At 68.7% G+C, this 18,670-nt stretch overlaps 3 protein-coding genes and 1 long non-coding RNA gene across 6 annotated transcripts; 3 read left to right on the forward strand and 1 right to left on the reverse strand.

The window, feature by feature from the left end:
- The first annotated feature begins 2,151 nt into the window (after positions 1-2,151).
- Positions 2,152-7,492, forward strand: HROB (homologous recombination factor with OB-fold). Its single transcript, XM_062595615.1, has 10 exons — positions 2,152-2,211; positions 3,207-3,257; positions 3,518-4,609; positions 4,959-5,042; positions 5,292-5,432; positions 5,640-5,748; positions 6,094-6,179; positions 6,383-6,535; positions 6,712-6,904; positions 7,110-7,492. Exons 1-10 carry the CDS (start codon positions 2,191-2,193, stop codon positions 7,181-7,183), a joined length of 2,004 nt encoding a protein of 667 aa, XP_062451599.1. The 5' UTR covers positions 2,152-2,190; the 3' UTR covers positions 7,184-7,492.
- Positions 3,607-7,586, reverse strand: LOC134151224 (uncharacterized). Its single transcript, XR_009960804.1, has 4 exons — positions 7,036-7,586; positions 5,957-6,122; positions 5,592-5,808; positions 3,607-5,030 (listed from the first exon to the last, which is right to left on the reverse strand). It is a non-coding gene; the product is annotated as an uncharacterized LOC134151224 (long non-coding RNA).
- Positions 7,587-8,284: 698 nt separating this feature from the next.
- On the forward strand, positions 8,285-10,930 carry ASB16 (ankyrin repeat and SOCS box containing 16). The gene is given in 8 exon segments (XM_062595640.1): positions 8,285-8,716; positions 9,154-9,448; positions 9,873-10,144; positions 10,147-10,364; positions 10,448-10,529; positions 10,532-10,560; positions 10,663-10,798; positions 10,801-10,930. Coding segments are annotated over 8 exon segments (1,389 nt in total). The 5' UTR covers positions 8,285-8,406; the 3' UTR covers positions 10,848-10,930.
- A 1,604-nt stretch (positions 10,931-12,534) lies between these two features.
- Positions 12,535-18,493, forward strand: TMUB2 (transmembrane and ubiquitin like domain containing 2). 3 transcript variants are annotated; one of them, XM_062595617.1, is made up of 4 exons: positions 12,535-12,991; positions 14,117-14,322; positions 15,582-16,151; positions 17,162-18,493. In XM_062595617.1, exons 3-4 carry the CDS (start codon positions 15,607-15,609, stop codon positions 17,514-17,516), a joined length of 900 nt encoding a protein of 299 aa, XP_062451601.1. In that variant the 5' UTR covers positions 12,535-12,991; positions 14,117-14,322; positions 15,582-15,606; the 3' UTR covers positions 17,517-18,493. The 3 variants fall into 3 exon arrangements, with proteins under 3 accessions (XP_062451601.1, XP_062451602.1, XP_062451600.1); XM_062595618.1 differs by lacking the exon at positions 12,535-12,991 and adding an exon at positions 15,337-15,414 and having other exon boundaries at positions 13,411-14,322; XM_062595616.1 differs by lacking the exon at positions 12,535-12,991 and having other exon boundaries at positions 13,412-14,322.
- The last annotated feature ends 177 nt before the right edge of the window (positions 18,494-18,670 follow it).

Here is an 18,670-nt window from a genome sequence, read left to right on the forward strand (position 1 = left end):
TGAGGCTGTGTGTTTGCCACAGACTGGCATGCACACACATCCGAGCAAGTGTGAACTGTGCACAGCAAGCCAGCAAGCACACGCATGAGTGCACACACAAGAACTGGTGTGCAATCACACTTGTGAGCATGGGACAGGTTAGAAAACAGCAGCACGTGTGAGCAAGTGTGCGACAGTTGTGCATCTTCAAATGTGTGCGCAACAGCTTGGCGAGCACTGCACACACACGTGAGCTTCTGTGCCTGGAAGTGTAGCATACAACTGTGCTCATACGTGCAGCAGGTTGGTGGGCAAGAGCCCTCACACATGGGTGTGCGCACACAATAGTCTGGCGTGGGATAGTGCACACGTGCCACTGTTTGCGTGCAGCAGGCTGCAGTGCATCTGCACACGCTTGAGGCTGCCACACAACTGCGCGCGGAAACAAGCCTGTGTGCAACAGGCTGGTGTGCAAGCGCGCACACGCGAGGGTGTGCTGTGTGCGCAGCACACCGCGCGTGCGGGGTACTGCACGCACGGTGCGCAGCACGTGCGGCGTGCGCCGGGCAGGGGGAGCTGCGCGGGGCCGCGGGGGGATGAATCACAGCGCGGCCGCGGATGAGGCCACGGCCACGGATGCGGATGAGGATGCGGTGAGTCACCGTGAGCGAGAGCCCCTGCGGACGGCCCCGCACGGCGCCGGGTGGGCGTGTGCGCGTGGCGTGGCTGTGCGTGCACGCGTGCACGCACGGCCGCACACCCCAGCTGCACGCACCCGCGTCTGCACGCAGGTGAACGTGTGCACCCCCGCACACGAGCGAGGGGACGCGCTGGCCACACGCAGCCCGCACGAGGACACCGACCCTTCCGAGGCACCCTGCACCTCGCAGAGGGACCTTGCACGGGGCCGCGCACCCTGCGTGGGGGCTCACACACTCCACAGGGGGCCGTGCACCTTGCGTGGGTCCTATGCACTCTGCCTGGAGACCGTGCACCCCACACGAGGCTGTGCACCCCACATGGGTCCTGTGCACCCTGCGTGGAGACCTTGCACCCCACATAGGGACCCTGCATGGGGCTACGCACCCCACATGGAGACCCTGCACCCTGCATGGGGACCCTGCTACCCACAGAGGGCCACGCGCCCCACACGGGACCTATGCACCCTGCACGGGGCCATGCACCCCACTGGAGACCCTGCACCCCACGTGGGGAGGCTGCAGTGGGCCGGCGGGCGCCAGCCCAGCGTCGCGCTTCAGACCGTCCCCTGGGCTCTCCCGTTCCCCAGGGAGGCGGGTTCGTGGGGGCGGCGCGGCACGGCCCGGCCCGGCCCGACTGGAAGGAGCGATGGGGCCGGGGGCTGTTCGCGGCGGGGCCGCAGCGGTGAATCTGCCCCCCGGCCCCGTGCACGGCGCTGCACACGGTGGCTCATCGCCCCGCAGGCGCCTGGGACAGGCTGGGACGGACAAACGGACGGACGGACTGGCGGCTGGCACGGGCAGAGGGACACACGGGTGGATGGACAGACGGACAGCGCACGGGATGGCTGGAAGGGATGGACAGGGAGATGACGGCGGTATGGAGAGATGGACAAACAGACGGGGAGAGCGACAGGACAGATAGATGAACGGGCAGATAGACAGACAGATAGGTGGTCCGGATGGACGGTTAGATGGATGCACAAATGGACAGACAGAGAGACAGGACGGACACACGAGGCAGAGATGGCTAGAGGGTGCACAGGATGGACAGACGGACAGGAACGGCACGCGAACGGGCGCAAGGGACACCCGGCTGGACGGCCAGCGGGCACGCGGGACAGACGGGGAGGGCGGGCAGACGGACGGACGGACAGGGAGAGCTGACGACGGACGGACGGACGGACGGACGGACGGACGGACGGACGGACGGACAGGGCGCCCGGCGGCAGCCCCGCCGCCTCCCCTTTAAGACGAGCCGCGGCACAACCGCCCGCCGACAGCGGCGGCGCCGGCGCAGAGCGGCGCCCGGCCGGGCCCCTTAAAGGGGCAGCGCCGCCCTGCGCGGCCGCGGGTTCGCGTCCCGGCCCCGGCCCCGGCCCCGGCCCCGGCCCCGGCCCCGGCCCCGGCCCCGGCCCCGGCCCCGGCCCCGGCCCCGGCCCCGGCCCCGGCCCCGGCCGCGCCGCACTTCCGCCTCCCGCCTCCCGCCGCCGGGCCCGGGCGGCCCGCGCGCATGGGCCGCGCCGCTGCCATGGTAACGCCGGGCGGGAACGGGCCTGACGGGGGGGGAGGGGGCGGATTTGGGGTCTCCCCCCCCTCGCCATGGGGCGGGGAGAGAGCTGCGATGGGGGGATTTGGGGCCCTGCGGGCACAGAGGGAGCAGCTATGGGATTTGGGGTCGCCCCTCGGTATGGGGCAGAGAGGGGCCGGCACTGGGGGGGATTTGGGGTCCGGTGGGGCAGGGAAGGAGTGTGGGGGGGAATTCGGGGTCCCCCCTCACCGTGGGGGAGGGAGGGAGCAGCAGTGGGGGGATTTGGGGTCCCATGGGGTGGGGAGGGTGCAACGATGGGGAGAGTTGGGGTTCGGGGGGGGGGGGACTGGCGATGGGGGGGTTTGGGGTCCTGTGGGGCAGGGAGAGAGCAATGATGGGGGGTTTGGGGTTCGGGGGGGGGAGGGACCAGCAATGGGGGGGTTTGGGGTCCTGTGGGGCAGGGAGAGAGCAATGATGGGGGGTTTGGGGTTCTGGGGGGGGGAGGGACCAGCAATGGGGGGGTTTGGGGTCCTGTGGGGCAGGGAGAGAGCAATGATGGGGGATTTGGGGTTCTGGGGGGGGAGGGACTGGCAATGGGGGGATTTGGAGCCCTGTGGGGCAGGGAGAGAGCAATGATGGGGGATTTGGGGTTCTGGGGGGGGAGGGACTGGCAATGGGGGGATTTGGAGCCCTGTGGGGCAGGGAGAGAGCAATGATGGGGGATTTGGGGTTCTGGGGGGGGAGGGACTGGCAATGGGGGGATTTGGAGCCCTGTGGGGCAGGGAGAGAGCAATGATGGGGGATTTGGGGTTCTGGGGGGGGGGAGGGACCAGCAATGGGGGAGTTTGGGGTCCTGTGGGGCAGGGAGGGAGCAATGATGGGGGGTTTGGGGGGGGAGGGACCAGTGATGGGAGGATTTGGGGTCCTGTGGGGCAGGGAGGGAGCAATGATGGGGGGAGATGTGGGGCGGCGAGGGAACAACTCTCTCTGCCCCCCAGGCCCGCCGCCTCCAGAAGCTGTTCGGGGCCGAGGGGGACCTGGCGGACGAGGTGAGCAGTGGCCCAGCTGGGGCAGTGACGTCCTGGGGACCCGGAGCCTCCCCCTTGCCGTGGCCTTAACCGTCCCTGGCAGCCAGTGCAGCACAGCTCGTTAAGCAGCAATGTAACTCGTTAGCGGGGAGCTGGCTATAGATTTTAATCTGTACCTGGCACCAGGGACACCCCCCCACCCGCACCCCGGCGTGGGTCCTGGCCGCCCCATGGAGCAGTGGGGAGGGCTGACGCCGGCGGGGCCTCTCCTCCTCCCGCAGGATTTCCTCTCCGCCGTGGAGGACGCCGAGAACCGTTTCTCAACCCCCGGCCCCTCCAGGTGTTGGCCGCCCCCCAACTCCGTGCCCAGCGTGTCGGCCCCCAGCTCCGGCCTGCAGCCCCTGCACCAGCTCCGTCGCCCCCCCGGCAAACCCTCCGGCCTCAGGCCCCTCTCCAGGCAGGACGACCAAGCTGGGGGCTCGCGGGATCTGGGCTCCCCTTCGGCGTCTGTGGGTGCCCCGTGCCGACCAAGCGATGCCAGCGTTTCCACGCCAGCCTGTGGCTCAGCGCCGGGCGGCCCCCCAGCCTGGGGGGCGGCCGCCGAGGACGAGCTGGACAACGACCTCTTCCTGGCCGCCTGCATGGAGCTGGAGGTGCCTGACCTGCCGGTCGAGGCTGGCGATGCCCGTGCGGGTCCCACGTGGCGGGAGATTCCCCCCGGGCTGCGCACCAGGGAGGAGAGCAGCCAGGAACGGGCACCTTGCAAAAAGCCACGAGTGGGAGAGGAGCTGGCTTCTCCTGGCCCCCTGCAGCCTGGGGGGTCGCGGGCCGCCCCGGCCAAGAGTGGGCAGGAACCGCTGCCGTCGCCGCTGGCGGATGCTGCTCCCAAGCTGGCGCTGCGGCCCAGCGCGGCTGGTGCCTGCTCCTCCCGGCCTGCGCCCCTGCTAAATCCAGGTGCCTCCTACGGCCCTGTCCCCTCTCCCAGGGGCCAAACCCCGAGACCTTTTCAAGCCTCCCCCTGCCAGCCGGGAGTAAACGCCTCCTCCGTGACGCCACGTGCACCCCAGAGCAGCAACGCCCGGTCCCCGATGCCGCAGGTGCCCCGGCAGAGCTGCCCTGCGCCCAGGCTGCCCGGCAGCGGCTGGCGGCCGCCCCACAGGCTCCCGGCGAACCCGCAGCCCTTGATGAGTTGCGTGGAGCCCCCACCGAGGCAGCCGCCCCGGGAGGCCACCCTCCAGACACCGGTCGTCACCAACCACCTTGTGCAGCTGGTCACGGCGGCCAGCAAAGCGCCCCGAGCCGCCCCCCGCGTCCCAGTGCAGGGAAAGACTCGCCGGTTCCCAGGGCCTGCCGGGATCCTGCCCCAGCAGCAGGTAGGTGCAGGGGGGGCGGGAGCTGTCTGAAGGAGCAGTTGGGGTTGTGGTTCCCATCTCTTGGTCCCTACACAGCTGGGCTCCAGCCTGGCTTGTCCCCCTCCAGGCAGGAAAGGGGCTGGTTGCTCTCCCAGAGCAGGAAGGCTGCTGCCATCAGGGTCCTACCTTATCGCAAGCTTTGAGAGCTGGCGAATGGCCCTGCTCCTGCAGTGCTGAGTTTCCTGCGCTCCTGGTGGCTTTAGGCTTCCGAAGAGATGCAAAACCCAGGGACTGCCTCGGAGCATGCCCTGGATCTGGTATTTCGTTGTGGAGCAGCAGCCGTATGTGACGTGTCTCTGTCTTCCTTAAGCACGCTGGGAAACATCTGGAGGAGATTTTTGTTTCGACTCCCCAAACTCCAGCTCACGGGGCTCTGGCAAAGCTGCGGACAGAGGTAACCACCTTCTCCTGCTCCCGCTCTGCAGCCCCGGCACAGGCAGGCTGAGGCTGCGGGTAAATCTCGGCGCTGCTGTCGGCAGTTTGGGAGGCTGCAGAGGGTTGGGACTGCGCTGCCGGAGAGCAATGCCGAGCCCCAGGGAAGGTCCCGGGGCTCCCACTCGCTGTGACAGCGCCTGCGGGGCCGGACTGCGAGAGACGCTGGCCCAGCTCCAGCGCAGCAACTGCAGCTGTCCTGTGACTCTAGGAACTGCCCTGCTCCCCGCCACCCACGGAGGATGATTTTGGGAAGGGCCCCTGGCTTGCCTTGAAGACGGAGCTGGGGCTGGATGAGAGGGACCCCAGCTGCTTCCTCAGGACCTACAGCGTGGTCATGGTGCTGCGGAAGGTAAGAGGGGCCTCGGGCAAAGGCCCCCCGAGGGTCCCAGCTCTCTAGCTTTTCCCCTCAGAGCTGTTTTAGTGCCCAGCATCTGGAAACATGGGCAGGGCATTGCAGGGGTCTGGGATGGGGTCGACTGCAGACATCCCATGGGTGGCGATACCTCACCTGGGTTGTCCTCGGGGATGTTGGCGTGACGGGGGTCTGTGTGTGCAGGCAGCCTTGAAGCAGCTCCCGAAGAACAAGGTCCCCAGCATGGCCGTAATGATCAAGACCCTGACCAAGACCACTGTTGATGCTGGCGCCGTGTTCAAGGACCCAACTGGTAGGCGTTCTTTGGGGGTGACAAGAGAGAGCCCTTGCTCTGGTGTCCTGTGTGCTCTGCCTGTGCCATGTGAAGAAGTCCTTGCTGCAATAAGAAGCAGAATCACCCCAGAGGGGCCCAGCACCACCCTCTAATCCCATCTCCTTGCCTCTCCCCTGGATGCTGGGGTGGATGTGAGGAGATGCGATGCTCTAGGCTGGTTGCTCACCATCCCAGGGGATACTGTATCCGCACATCTGTGCTTGTGCCTGGCTCGGGCTGTGGGCTGCAGCTCTCTGCAGCTCCTCCCGGGCTCACAGCGATCGCTGCCTGTGGCTAATGGGTCCTGTTTGCCCTTGTGCGCAGGAGAGATCCAGGGCACGGTGCATCGCCTGCTGCTGGAAGAGAGACAGAGCGAACTCAAGCCTGGCTCGGTGCTGCTCTTGAAGCAGGTATGAGGTGTGGAGGCCTGTGGGAGGCAGATCCTCCAGCAGCAGTGATGCTGTCCAGGCTGCGTTTCTGCCCCTGTGCCCAGCGGCCAGGCTTGTACCCTGGGGGGAGAGAAACGAGGGGCTGCTGCTGCTCTCCAGGCCCTTCCCCAGGGGCACCAGCAAAAGCTCAGAGCTGGCTCCAGACCACTGCTCTGTCCTCGCAGGTGGGCGTCTTCTCCCCATCCCACCGCAACCACTACCTCAACGTAACACCCAACAACCTTCTCAAGATTTACCCGCCGGAGACCGAGGGCAGCTTATCGCAGCTGTCGCCAGAACAGCAGACTGAGAGGGAGGGCACGATGCCTGTGGCCTCGGTATGGATGTACGGGGACCTCCTGGGGGCACCTACAGGGGGGTCTGGGCAGCAGGGACCCTGGATATAGGGACAGCAGGTTAAGGAGGAGGCTTGAGAGGGACAGATAAATCCTGCTGTGGTCCCACGTGCAGGTGGGACGGCCCACAACAATTCTGTTCTGCTGGGTTTTTGCAGGTCGCTGCCCAGGCTAGGTTACACCAGCACCATCCAGCACAGATCTCCCAGGGCATTCCTGCCCCTAGGACCTGGGGACAATCCAGGACAAGCAGCCACAGCACCGAGCAGTTGCCTGAAGGCTTCTCATTGCACCCAGAAAACTACAGGCCCAGGCGAGGAGAGCCTCTGGGAGCCAACAACTGCGACATGGGTGAGTTGGCCCTCTTGGGGAGTGGGGGAAGAGCTCAGGATCCTGCAGTGTGGCAGAAAGCAAGTCCTGGGGCTTGGATGGTCCCTGCCCTGCCTTCTAAAGCCAAAAGCAGGGCTCCCCTCAAGCCATACCCAGTGCAGGGAGTCAATTCCCTGTCTCTGTGCAAGCGATGGCTGATGCACACGTTTCATCCTCCCCTGTGCAGACGACTTGGATGGGCTCCTGGGAGAGCTGCCCGAGGACTTCTTCTCTGCTCAGGCCCAAGCTGATGCCTGTTGACCATGGGGAACTTGGTACAGGGCGGGCCTGTGGCAGCCGGGCCCAGGGAAGGTTGTCACCGTTGGTAAGGTCTGGACTGAACCGTGGCCGAGCGAGGCCTCCGTGCCAGCCTCCTGTCTACGTTCTCATTCCTCTGTGTGTCTCTGTGTGTTGTGTTCGTTCTGGAGCTGAGAGCTGCGGAGACCTGGACAGTCCCGGGGAGTCCTAGGTGGACACGGCTTCATCACCACTGCTTGTCCCCCTGCTCCTCCCCGGGCAGCCCAGCCCCTCTCTGCTCCCAAACCTGCATTAAAGGGCTATTTCCGTTTCTGAACGGCCCACGTTTTCTCTCATGTTGCTGCCCTGCCTCTGGGGCTAGCGGTGCCTGGCTGCCCCCAGCGTGGGGATTTTCTGCTGATCTTGGTGCCCCAAACCCTTCCCAGGCGGGTGCATTTCGGCTCAGCCGCCAGTGGGGCCGGCAGAGGTGGCGGAGCCCCCGGGCTGCCCCCAGCAGCCCCTCTGCGAGGTGCAGTCGTACCCCCAGCGCTCTTGCACCCGCAGGCCTCAGTCCGAGCCCACGGTCCCCCATTGCACTGTCTCTGCCACTCCAAGGCTGGTGCCATGGTGCGAGGGTGCTGTGCTGCTCCCGCAGGGCTTGAGGTCACCTGGGAGCCCAAACATCTCCCCCCTGGGGTTGATCCCATGGGGCAGCGTGCGTGGGAGCCATGAGGGCCCGGCTGCGTGGGGGTCCAGCTGGTGCGGGATGAGCACAGGACCTAGACATACTGCCCCAAAGAGCCCGTTGGGGTGGGAGTGGGGGGGCACAAGGAAATGCCAGCTCTCCTGTGCCTGGCCTGGCAGCAGGGGTTCAGCACAGCTCCCTCCATCCTCCCTGGCTCTGGTTGGCCCTGCCCCAAGTGAGTCCTGGGGGTGACCAGATCCTAGACCAGCACTTCAGCATCCCCCCCCCCCCCCCCGTACTCCCTTAAGATGATCCCCGTTTTGCACCCACCAAAGGGTGGGTCCCTGGCAAGTCCCTGGCAGCCCTGAGCCAACATGACCCTGTTTACCGCGACGGGGAGTTATTTATAGAGTGGCCCGGCTTGGGCTCTTGATTCAGCATGTGCAAGCGGGGCACGAGGGCCTCAGCGCAGCCCTATTTATAACCCCGAGCCAGGCGCCGGAGGCAGTTCGCTGACCCCCAGCCCGTCTCTCTGCCCTCCCAGGGTCCCTCCAGCCCCACCATGTCCCAGGAAACCTTTGCCTTCACCTCCTCGGCCCTGCGCTCCCTGCGGCTCCAGCGGGAGCTGCTGGAGCTGGAGGAGCGCCGGCGGGCCCTGGTGCGGGAATCGGCCACGCGCCGGTTCCTGCCATCCAGCACCCGGCCGGTGCCTGCGCCCGCCCGGCGCCCCCAGCGCTGCCGCGACCCCGCCGTCCACAACGCCCTCTACGCCGGCGACCTCCTGCGCGTCAAGAGCATCTTCAAGGACGAGAGCACCGCTAACGCGATCATGGAGACGGTCAGCGAGGAGCTGGTGTGGGCGCCCGAGCTGGGTACGGGCAGCAGGGCTGCTCGGGGGGGGGCGGGGGGGTCTCTCCAGTCCCTCCCCACTGGCTCCCTGCAAATATCACAGGAGGAGCGGGGCTGGCGTGGGGCCGCCTGAGCCCTCTCCTTGCTTGTGAACGGGTCGGTGGGGGGACAGCACTGCTTGGTTCTAGATTTTGGGGCAGGGAGGGAAGATTCCTGGACCCTTCCTGGGGTGTGTGTGTGTTGGGGGGGGGATCCTGGGCTTGCTCCCCACGGCGCTTTTCCCGCGAGAAGAGAAGCAGCAGGACGCCCGGGCCCTTTCTTTGCCTGGGAGGTGGGGCAGGACGCCTGGGTCCCCAGCGGGGCTCCGGCCCCTGCGGCAGCGGCCCGGGGTGAGGGGGAGCGGGCAGGCGGGGCAGCCGCGCAGCAGCCCGGCCGAGCGGGCAGGAACGCGGGGCGAGAGGCTGGCCGCGTCCTGCCCCGCTCGGCAGGGCTGTGGTGCTGAGCCCCCGGAAGAAGCACACGTCGCCGCTGCGCATCGCGGCCGGCCGGGGCTACCGGGAGTGCGCCCGGCACCTCATCGTGCGGGGGGCCGAGGTGGACGCCGTGGTGGGCGGCCGGGCGGCCCTGCACGACGCCGTGGCCGGCCCCCGCCTCGACTGCGCCCGCCTGCTCCTCGCCTTCGGCGCCGACCCCAACGTGCTCTCCGAGGAGGGGCTCGCCCCGCTCCACCTCTGCACCGACCCGGAGAGCCTGCCGTAGGTCCCGCCCCCGCCGCCCTCATTTGCATGCCAAGCCCCGCCCCATCAGCCTCATTTGCATGCCAAGCCCCCACCCCATCAGCCTCATCTGCATGCCAAGCCCTGCCCACACCCACCTCATCTGCATGCCAAGTCCCGCCTGCATGCCAAGTCCCACCCATCCCTCCTCATTTGCATGCCAAGCCCCACCTACACACCAAATCCTGGCCACGCACACCCCTCCTCATCTGCATGCTTGGCTCCGCCTCCCACAATAGCCCCGCCCCCACAGTCCCGGGCTGCCTGCAGGCTGCTCCTGCTCCCCGGGGCCCGGCGCGGGTCGGCAGCTCCCTGCGCCCGTCCTTCGCCGGCTCGGCAGCGCCCGCGGGGGCCGGCACCGGGCCGGGCCCTCACCCGTCCACGTGCCCCCCCCCGCCCCCAGGTGCGCCGAGCTGCTGCTGGCCCACGGCGCCCGGGTGAACCTGAGCACGCGGGACCGGCACCTCACGGCCCTGCACGTGGCCGCCCGCCACGGGCTGGAGGCCCACGTGGAGCTGTACCTGCGGCACGGCGCCGACCCGGCGCGCCGGAGCCGCGAGGGCGAGACGGCGCTCAACGCCGCCTGCGCCGGGGCCGAGCGCCCCGAGGACGCCGAGCGTTACTACCGGGTGGCCGAACGGCTGCTGGCCGCCGGCGCCGACCCGCGGGCCGCCGGCGCAAGGACCACACGCCGCTGCACAACGCCTGCGGCAACGGGCAGCCGCGGCTGGTGCGCCTGCTGCTGCGGCACGGGGCTGCCGCCGGCGCGCCCAACGGCGCCGGCTACACGCCCATGGACTGCGCCCTGCACGCCGTCGACGAGTACCGCCGCGAGCACCCCGAGCGCACCATCGCCCTGCTGCTCGACCACGGCGCCGGCCCCGTCAACCCCAAGGTGGGCAACGGGCCCGGCGGTGGCGGGTTGGTGGGGGGGGACGCACCCCGGGGGAGCCCGCGGTGACACGCGCCTCCCGGCAGATGCTCAAGTTCTGCTGCCGGTGCCCGCGGGCGCTGGAGGTGGTGCTCAACGCCTACGAGCGCGTGCCGCCCGCCGAGGCCTGGCGGAGGCCGTGCCGCTGGAGCTGTGGCAGGTACGGCGGCGTGCCGGGCAGGAGGGTGCCCCCCCCCCCCCCCCCCGCCCCGACCCGACCCGACCCACGCTAACCTGCCCGCCCGCCTTCCTTCCCGCCCAGGAGCACCGGGCTTTCTACGAGTCGGCGCTGCGCATGGCCGCGCAGCCGCGGCGGCTGCAGCACCTGGCGCGCTGCGCCCTGCGGCGGCACCTGGGCGCCCGCTGCCACGCCGCCATCCCCCGGCTGGCCCTGCCGCCGCCCTGCGCCGCTACCTCCAGCTGCCGCTCGAAGGGCTCATCCGCTGAGCGACGCCACGCCACGCTCCCCCCCCAACCCCCCACCCCAAATACGGCGCTGGCGGCCCCACCCGGCGAGCTCGCGGATGGGGGGGGGGGCGAGGAGGCGCCGCAGCCCGGCGGGGGGGGGGGGGGGGCCGGCCTGGCCCCGGGAGCCCCCCCGGGCGTCAAATAAAGGCCGTGGCAGCCGGCAGCGCGGCCTCTCCTTGCGGCAGAGACTGGGGAGGGACTGGGGGAGAACTGGGGCGGGGGGGGAGTGACCCCCCAGGTTGCCTGTGCCCTCACATGGGGGGGGGTGGACAAGGCCCGGGGGGGGGGTGGACAAGGCCCAGAGGGGTGACACGGCCGGGGGGGGGGTGGAACAGACCAGGTTCTAGGGGAGGGTCAGCTGGGGGGGGGGCACAAGGCCCCAAGGGGTGACAGGGCCTGGGGGGGGCAGACAGGGCCCCAGGGTGGGGGGGGCACAAGGCACTAGGGGGTGACAGGGCCTGGGGGGGCAGACAGGGCCCCAGGGTGGGGGGGGGGGCACAAGGCGCTAGGGGGTGACAGGGCCTGGGGGGGGCAGACAGGGCCCCGGGGTGGGGGGGGCACAAGGCGCTAGGGGTGACAGGGCCTGGGGGGGGCAGACAGGGCCCCGGGGCGGGGGGGGCACAAGGCGCTAGGGGGTGACAGGGCCTGGGGGGGGCAGACAGGGCCCCGGGGTGGGGGGGGGGCACAAGGCGCTAGGGGGTGACAGGGCCTGGGGGGGGGCAGACAGGGCCCCGGGGTGGGGGGGGGGCACAAGGCGCTAGGGGGTGACAGGGCCTGGGGGGGGCAGACAGGGCCCCGGGGTGGGGGGGGGGCACAAGGCGCTAGGGGGTGACAGGGCCTGGGGGGGGCAGACAGGGCCCCGGGGCGGGGGGGGCACAAGGCGCTAGGGGGTGACAGGGCCTGGGGGGGGCAGACAGGGCCCCGGGGTGGGGGGGGGGGCACAAGGCGCTAGGGGGTGACAGGGCCTGGGGGGGGCAGACAGGGCCCCGGGGCGGGGGGGGCACAAGGCGCTAGGGGGTGACAGGGCCTGGGGGGGGGCAGACAGGGCCCCGGGGTGGGGGGGGCACAAGGCGCTAGGGGGTGACAGGGCCTGGGGGGGGGCAGACAGGGCCCTGGGGCGGGGGGGGCACAAGGCGCTAGGGGGTGACAGGGCCTGGTGGGGGCAGACAGGCCCCGGGGTGGGGGGGGCACAAGGCGCTAGGGGGTGACAGGGCCTGGGGGGGGGCAGACAGGGCCCCGGGGTGGGGGGGGCACAAGGCGCTAGGGGGTGACAGGGCCTGGGGGGGGCAGACAGGGCCCCGGGGTGGGGGGGGCACAAGGCGCTAGGGGGTGACAGGGCCTGGGGGGGGGCAGACAGGGCCCCGGGGTGGGGGGGGCACAAGGCGCTAGGGGGTGACAGGGCCTGGGGGGGGGGCAGACAGGGCCCTGGGGCGGGGGGGGCACAAGGCGCTAGGGGGTGACAGGGCCTGGTGGGGGCAGACAGGGCCCCGGGGTGGGGGGGGCACAAGGCGCTAGGGGGTGACAGGGCCTGGGGGGGGGCAGACAGGGCCCCGGGGCGGGGGGGGGCACAAGGCGCTAGGGGGTGACAGGGCCTGGGGGGGGGGCAGACAGGGCCCTGGGGCGGGGGGGGGCACAAGGCGCTAGGGGGGTGACAGGGCCTGGGGGGGGGGCAGACAGGGCCCCGGGGCGGGGGGGGGCACAAGGCGCTAGGGGGTGACAGGGCCTGGGGCGGTGACTGGCCCCGGGCGGACTCAGCCGTCCTAGCCCCGCCCCGCGCCCTCCCCCGCCCTCGCGCCCTGGCTCCGCCCCCATCTGGCTCCGCCCCCCATCTGGCTCCGCCCCCATCTGGCTCCGCCCCCATCTGGCTCCGCCCACTTACGCCCGGCTCGGAGGCAGGGCAGGAACGCCCAGCCCCTCCTGCCCACTTCCGGCGCCCTCAGGGCGAGTCTGCGTCATCAACGAGCGCCTTGCCCCGCCTAGTGGGCGGTGGCCGTGACGTGACACGCGCGCGGCAGCCCCCCCCCATGCCCCTCCCTCTCCTCCCCCCTCCCTCCGCCCCCCGAGCGGCGAGCCCGGCGGGGCTGTGACGTGGCGCTTCCGGCGCGCGGCGGCGGCGGGACACGGTGAGTGCGGGCGGGGGCGGGGCCCCGGGGCCGCCCCCCCTCCGGGGCCGCCCCCCCCCCCCGGGCCGCCCCCCCCCCCCCCCCGGGCCGCCCCCCCACGGTCCCCGTCGCTCCCAGAGCCCCCCCCTCCGGGGCCACCCATCCCCCGGGCCGCCCCGCCCGGGCCCCGTCTCTCCCATTCCCCCCCCCCCCCCGGGCCGCCCCCCCCGGCCTCCGTCTCTCCCAGTGCCCCCCCCCCCCCCCGGGGCCACCCCCCCCGGGCCGCCCTCCCCAGCCCCCGTGCCCCCCCAGCGGCCCCCCCCCCAGCACCTGCCGTCCCTCCCCGTGCCCCTGCCCACATCCTGCTGCCCCCCCCCCCCACGTCCTCTAAACGCCTCCATCAACCCCAGGGCTTCCCTGGTGCCCCCCCCCCCCGGTCCCTGCCGCTGTCCCCGGCGTGCCGAAGCACCCGCAGGCCCCCGCAGCCTGTCTGAAGGGTGTCTCCTCCTCCCGGTGGATGAGGGCTCCCTCCAAAATGGGGGGGGGATCCAAAACGACATCCCCCCCCCGCCTTCCTTCCTCCTGCTGGAGCTGCCCCCCCCCCCATCCAAAAGCACATCTCGCGCCATCCATCGGCAGCTTCGCTCAGGCTCCAGCACCCCCGGGCCCCTCTGCGTCAGGGTTCAGCTCTGCCCGCCTGAGGCCCTGCCCCTCCGCCTGCTGCCAGGCTTCATCTCCCCGCCGGGGTTTACGGCCTTTTCCCAGTTCCCTGCTGCTGCCAGGCTTGATCCCCCCCCCCCCCCCGCCCAGGGGCTTGGCGGAGACCCCAGCTCCGGGCCCTGCCGCGGGCCCCGGGACTCGCGCCGTGCTGGGCTGACGCCCTGCGGGGGCAGCCCTGGGGCTCCCGCCGAGGCAAGGGGCCTGACGGCTGCCGCCCTGCGGGCGCGGGGGCCCCTCGCTGCGCGGGGTCCATCTTCCCGTCTCCCCGGGGCTTTGGAGCCCCACTCATTGGAGGAGGGGGACCGGCTCAACGCGAGCCGGGCGCTCCTGGCTTTCCGTGGGAGGAGGCAGCCAGGGCGAGGACACGGTCCCCTGCGAGCATGCCGCGCCGCCCCGACCTAGCGAGGGCGGGGGTTTTCTTGGCAGGTCCTAGCAGGGCGCGATAAGGGGCAGAGCGGACATTAACCAGGCTCTGAGCCCCACGTGCCTGGGAGGGACGACGCAGCGGTGCCGTTCCGGTCCGTGTTTCCTGCCGGAGAGGAGAGGAGCGAGGGCCCGGGCCCGGTGCGGTGGCGCTGAGCAGCTTCGCCTCTCCAAGGAGCCCGCTGGCATCGCCGCCGGGTTTAAGCAAGGTAAACGCGGTGCCCGTGTGTCGCGCAGCCCTGACTGTGCTCCCGCCAACCTGGTAACGCAGCGACTCGGTTTCTCTCCTGATGGATTCTAGTTCAGACTGTAATTACAGATGTTGTACTCCTAATTGGCACATGGGAAGAGATACGATCTCTTTCCACAGTGCGAAGGCTAAGTAATTATTCCTAAGCAGTAAGTTTTGTGTTCCAAAAGAAACCCCGGGTTTTTGGAGGGTCCGTCGCCCTCCCGGCCAGCTCAGAGCTCCCCGGCTCCGCAGGGCTGCCCTGCCCAGCCGTCGCCGTGTCACTGCTCTGGCGAGCTGGCTGCTTTCCACAGAACTAGAGGACTTGGACCTTTCCCTCACCCCGTGACACCCTCCTCCGTGCTGGCAAGCGAGGGACGAGTCTCCGCGTGCAGCCACGCGGGAGCAGGAACCAAGCAGTGACTTCCAGGTCCGTGTCTTGGCCACCAAACTGCTCTGTGCTGTCCTGCTGTTCCCTGACCTCCCAGGCAGGATGGCCCCTCGCCCTTCCTCTCTGGGGCCGCGCGAGGCCAAGCGCAGTAACCAGCGTGCTCTGTGCAAAACAGGTTAATGTTTAATTTCTGCCACAGGTAGTTTTGGTTTTCTTGCTTAGCTTTCACTAGTTTGTAGGTTTCTGTCTCTCCTCCGCTATGTCAGGATTAGGGAGAAGCGTCTGCAGTAAAGAAACCTTCTTCCTCTCCCGTTTCTCATGTAATTGAAGCAGTTATGGGAGTTATTCACATCTTGCTAAAACCAAGCTTGCCCACGAAGTAGGCCAGAGGTCCGTGCTGCCGGAGCGCAGCCGTTTTACGCCTGGGGCTTTGCAGCGGAGTTCAGCCCGAGGGAAAGCAGCCAGCCGGAGCCAGCAGGCCGGGGGGCAGAAACCCAGCTTCTCCCGAGCGCTCGCTGCCTGGCGTCGTCGCAGCCCGCTCCGGGCGATTCGGGGACAAACAGCCGCTGTGTTAGGACATCCAGCTTGTTTTCTCTGCGACAGGGGCCTGATTGGGTAGGAGCGCGGCGCAGTCAGCCTGCTCTCCGTGCGATTCGGTCAGCAGCCGCACGTTCACATCGGGTTTGTTTGCTCTGAGGGCACAGGAGCGAATGTTAGAGCCGGGCAGGCGTCTCCGCTCTTGTCCTGCCTGCCTGCGTCCCTTCGGTGCCGCCCTCCCCCGCTTCCTACCTGGAGCCGCTCTGCCGAGAGGCTGCAAGTGAATCCTTCGGTTGTCTTGTGCTTTGCAGCAGAGCTCCTGCGAGAAGCCCGAAGATGGAGCCCCCCGACGTGACCATCATCAGAGGAGTGGGGGACGAGGTGACGGTGGTGGCCGGCGTTGTGGTCCTGGCACTGGCTCTGGTTTTGGCTTGGCTGTCTACGTACGTTGCTGACAGCAGCAACCAGCTCTTGGGAACTATCGTGGCCACAGGGGACGCGGCCGTGATAAGGCTCAGCCACGTCGAACGGTATGTGGGTGCGGCGGGGGTGACCGAGCCCCCCGAACCCGCGAGGGTCCCCGAAACCACGGAAGAAAAAGCAGAAGAGGAAGCGGGGGCTACATCCGACTCGGGCCCGGTGCTGGAGCAGGGGGACGGTAGCAGCCCCTCCGACTCCAGCCTTGACCGGCTGTTGGACATCCAGAGCTTGCCCAAAAGGACATCAGGCAGCGAGCCCAGTGCTCGGGACAGCCGCAGGCCGCCTGCCCCGGAGGAGAGCGACCTGTGCGCCGGCTTCATCAAGATCCGGCTCAAGTTCCTCAACGACACGGAGGAGGTGGCTGTAGTGAGGCCCGAGGATACCGTGGGCGTCCTCAAGAGGTAAGTCCCACGTGAGAGGTGGTGCGTGGCCTCGAGGGAGCTCGCTTACAAACCCTGCCTCTCTGCTCCTGCTGGGGCTCTTGCCCCCCTTGTATAAGGGGTCTGCGGGTGCTGTTCCAGCTCGGCTCGCTCAGTGCTGCGGCCGAGAACCTCGTTCTCTGCGTGCAAAGGCCAAGGACAGAGCAAGGAGTGAGCGAGGTCTCCTGGGTCCTGATGCAGAGCTGTCCCTCGCCCAGGGTGAGGGTCTCAGCCTGCAGTCCCTGAGGTGGTCTGCAAAGCGGACCCCTTCCCCACTGATCCTGCAGACATCACCAGGAAAATAAAGGCATTAAACCTGCGGAGGGTTTTCGGTCACTTCTCGCTACAGAAGCACCGCTGTCCCGTTGCCAAGAGGGCTGCAGGCTTCCTTTTCTCCGAACTAGGAGGTTCCTGGGTTAAAAGACAAGGAGGCCCACGGTGACAGCGTGGTTGCTGTCCCCCAGCGTCCCCGGCCCCAGCTGGCCACGCTGTCCCTGCCTGGGCCCCTGCCAGCAAGGGAACTTGATCGTCTCCGTCTGCAAAGCTCTGGGGCTGCTGCCAGGCGTCTTTTATAATCTCAACTGGGGAACAGCACAAGAAACCTCCCGCGTTTGACTGATTCCCGTGCGCTCCGGGAAAGGCTTTATCTCCTGTGCGGCGCATTATCAGAGCAGGGCCCGGCGGTGTTGGGTGCTGTACAGACTTGGCGAGCGAGACCCAAGGGTGGCCAGGCAGCGAGGAGCCCTGCGCTCGGCTTTCGCGTCTCGCTTAGGTGGGGCGAGCGCAGGTCTCGGCGAGCACCTTTGCCCTCTGCGAGCGAGCGGCAGGCAGTTGTGCCGAGACAGGATTTCCTGCGCCTGCTGAGACACCAGAAGTCAAACGTAGCAGCGCTGCCGCAGCTGGGTTTCACGCCCATCGCAGCCCGCTTTAGCGGGACTGATGAGTCCCGGCTCCAGCATTTCTAATCTCTCTCCCTCTCTCTCCTTCAAAAGCAAATACTTCCCAGGCCGGGAGAGCCAGATGAAGTTCATCTATCGCGGCCAGCTCCTGCGGGACCAGGCGCGGACGCTGCGCTCTCTCAACATCACAGACAACTGCGTCATCCACTGCCATCTCTCCCAGAGCACCGCTGCCGCCCTGCCCGACCCCGCCGCCGCGCCGCCCGAAGCGAGCGGCGTGACCGTCAGCGTGGGCAACCTGATGATCCCGGCGATCATGGTGATGCTGGCCGTCATCTGGTACTTCCGCATCAACTACCGGCAGTTCTTCACCGCGCCGGCCACCGTCTCCTTGATCGGCGTGACCGTTTTCTTCAGCTTCCTGGCGTTTGGGATGTACGGCCAGTAGGAAACGGACGGGAGGCGTGAAGAGGGGCTCGGGGAGGCGAGCCGGCCTCCCTCCCCGCCTGGCCCTTTGGGGACGCAGCACTCGTGTCAGGGCTCTTCCTAACCTGCCACAAGCGACGCTGGAGACCGGCAGCCGGGGCTGAGCGGCCTCCCGCTCCCTAGGCGCCAAGGACAGCGAACGGCCGGCGGGGCAGAAGCGAGGCCTGAGCTCAGCGCGTCCTTTCCTGCCTCGCTGTTGCTGCACCCAACTGTGTCCCCTTGCCAGCAGGAGCAACCGGGCCATGCTGCCTCCAGCCGCTCCGACTTGCTTTCTTGCACCCTCCTGGCCCAAGGCATCCCCACGCGTGCTGGCACCGCTGCCGTGGGAGGGGAGGGGGGCCTGGGCAGACGATGACTCCTATTCCCCACGTTACCTGCTCCGAGGAGCGGGCAGGGCAGGTGGAAACGAACCGGTCTTGCTCAGCCAGACGTGGTTGCTGCTGTCCTTCGCTCCTCTCCCGACGAGCGGCGGCTTTGCACGCTCGGGCTCGCTTCCGCGGCGCGTCGGCCAAGGCAGCACGCTGCGCCCGGCAGCGGTCGCGCGCAGCCCTGCCTCTCCCGGCAGCTCCTGCCCGAGGTGCCGCCGCCGCAGCCTTGCGCGCTCGCTCAGGCCGGCATCGCGCCCTGCATGCACTTTTGGGCCAGCTTGTGCCTGTCCCCTTCTCCGGGGCAGAATCGTGGCTGCTGATCTAATGGTGCATCAAGTACAACCACTGCTTCTGCCCCTGGAGATCAGGGGACTCTGCAGCCCCGCACCAGAACAGGCTACAACTTCTCAAAGACACTTTTTAAAGCAAATAAAAGGTGCAACTTTAGCTGAGGCCATTCCAAACGCTCTCCTTGCTGCTTGAGGGAGCATCTGCCTATCAAAACCATGGATCGCTTCGAAACATTTTTATGCTCTTTGCACTTTTAAGAAGTATACGTTTATAAACGCAAGCCCTGGAGTGGATTTTGTTCAACCAGGTGAAACCAGGCGCGTGGGGGGAGACGCGCAGCACCTCGCTGGGCTGGGCAAGGAGAGGGGGGTGCGTGGGCCCTGCCAGACGAGGAGCGCGGCCGGGGAGCTGCGACGCAGGCGGTCTAGGACCGGGGATGAGCCGGCCCCGGCTCGCG

Source organism: Rhea pennata, chromosome 26 (assembly GCF_028389875.1).
Source record: "Rhea pennata isolate bPtePen1 chromosome 26, bPtePen1.pri, whole genome shotgun sequence".
Classification (NCBI taxonomy): Eukaryota; Metazoa; Chordata; class Aves; order Rheiformes; family Rheidae; genus Rhea; species Rhea pennata.

Excerpts from the sequence above, each read along its gene's own strand:
- HROB (XM_062595615.1), top strand. The coding sequence starts at position 2,191 with ATGGGCCGCGCCGCTGCCATG. Across the intron at positions 2,212-3,206 it reads TGGGCCGCGCCGCTGCCATG|GCCCGCCGCCTCCAGAAGCT; the intron begins GTAACGCCGGGC and ends TCTGCCCCCCAG. Across the intron at positions 3,258-3,517 it reads AGGGGGACCTGGCGGACGAG|GATTTCCTCTCCGCCGTGGA; the intron begins GTGAGCAGTGGC and ends CTCCTCCCGCAG.
- TMUB2 (XM_062595617.1), top strand. The coding sequence starts at position 15,607 with ATGGAGCCCCCCGACGTGACCATCATCAGAGGAGTGGGGGACGAGGTG. Across the intron at positions 16,152-17,161 it reads ACCGTGGGCGTCCTCAAGAG|CAAATACTTCCCAGGCCGGG; the intron begins GTAAGTCCCACG and ends CTCCTTCAAAAG.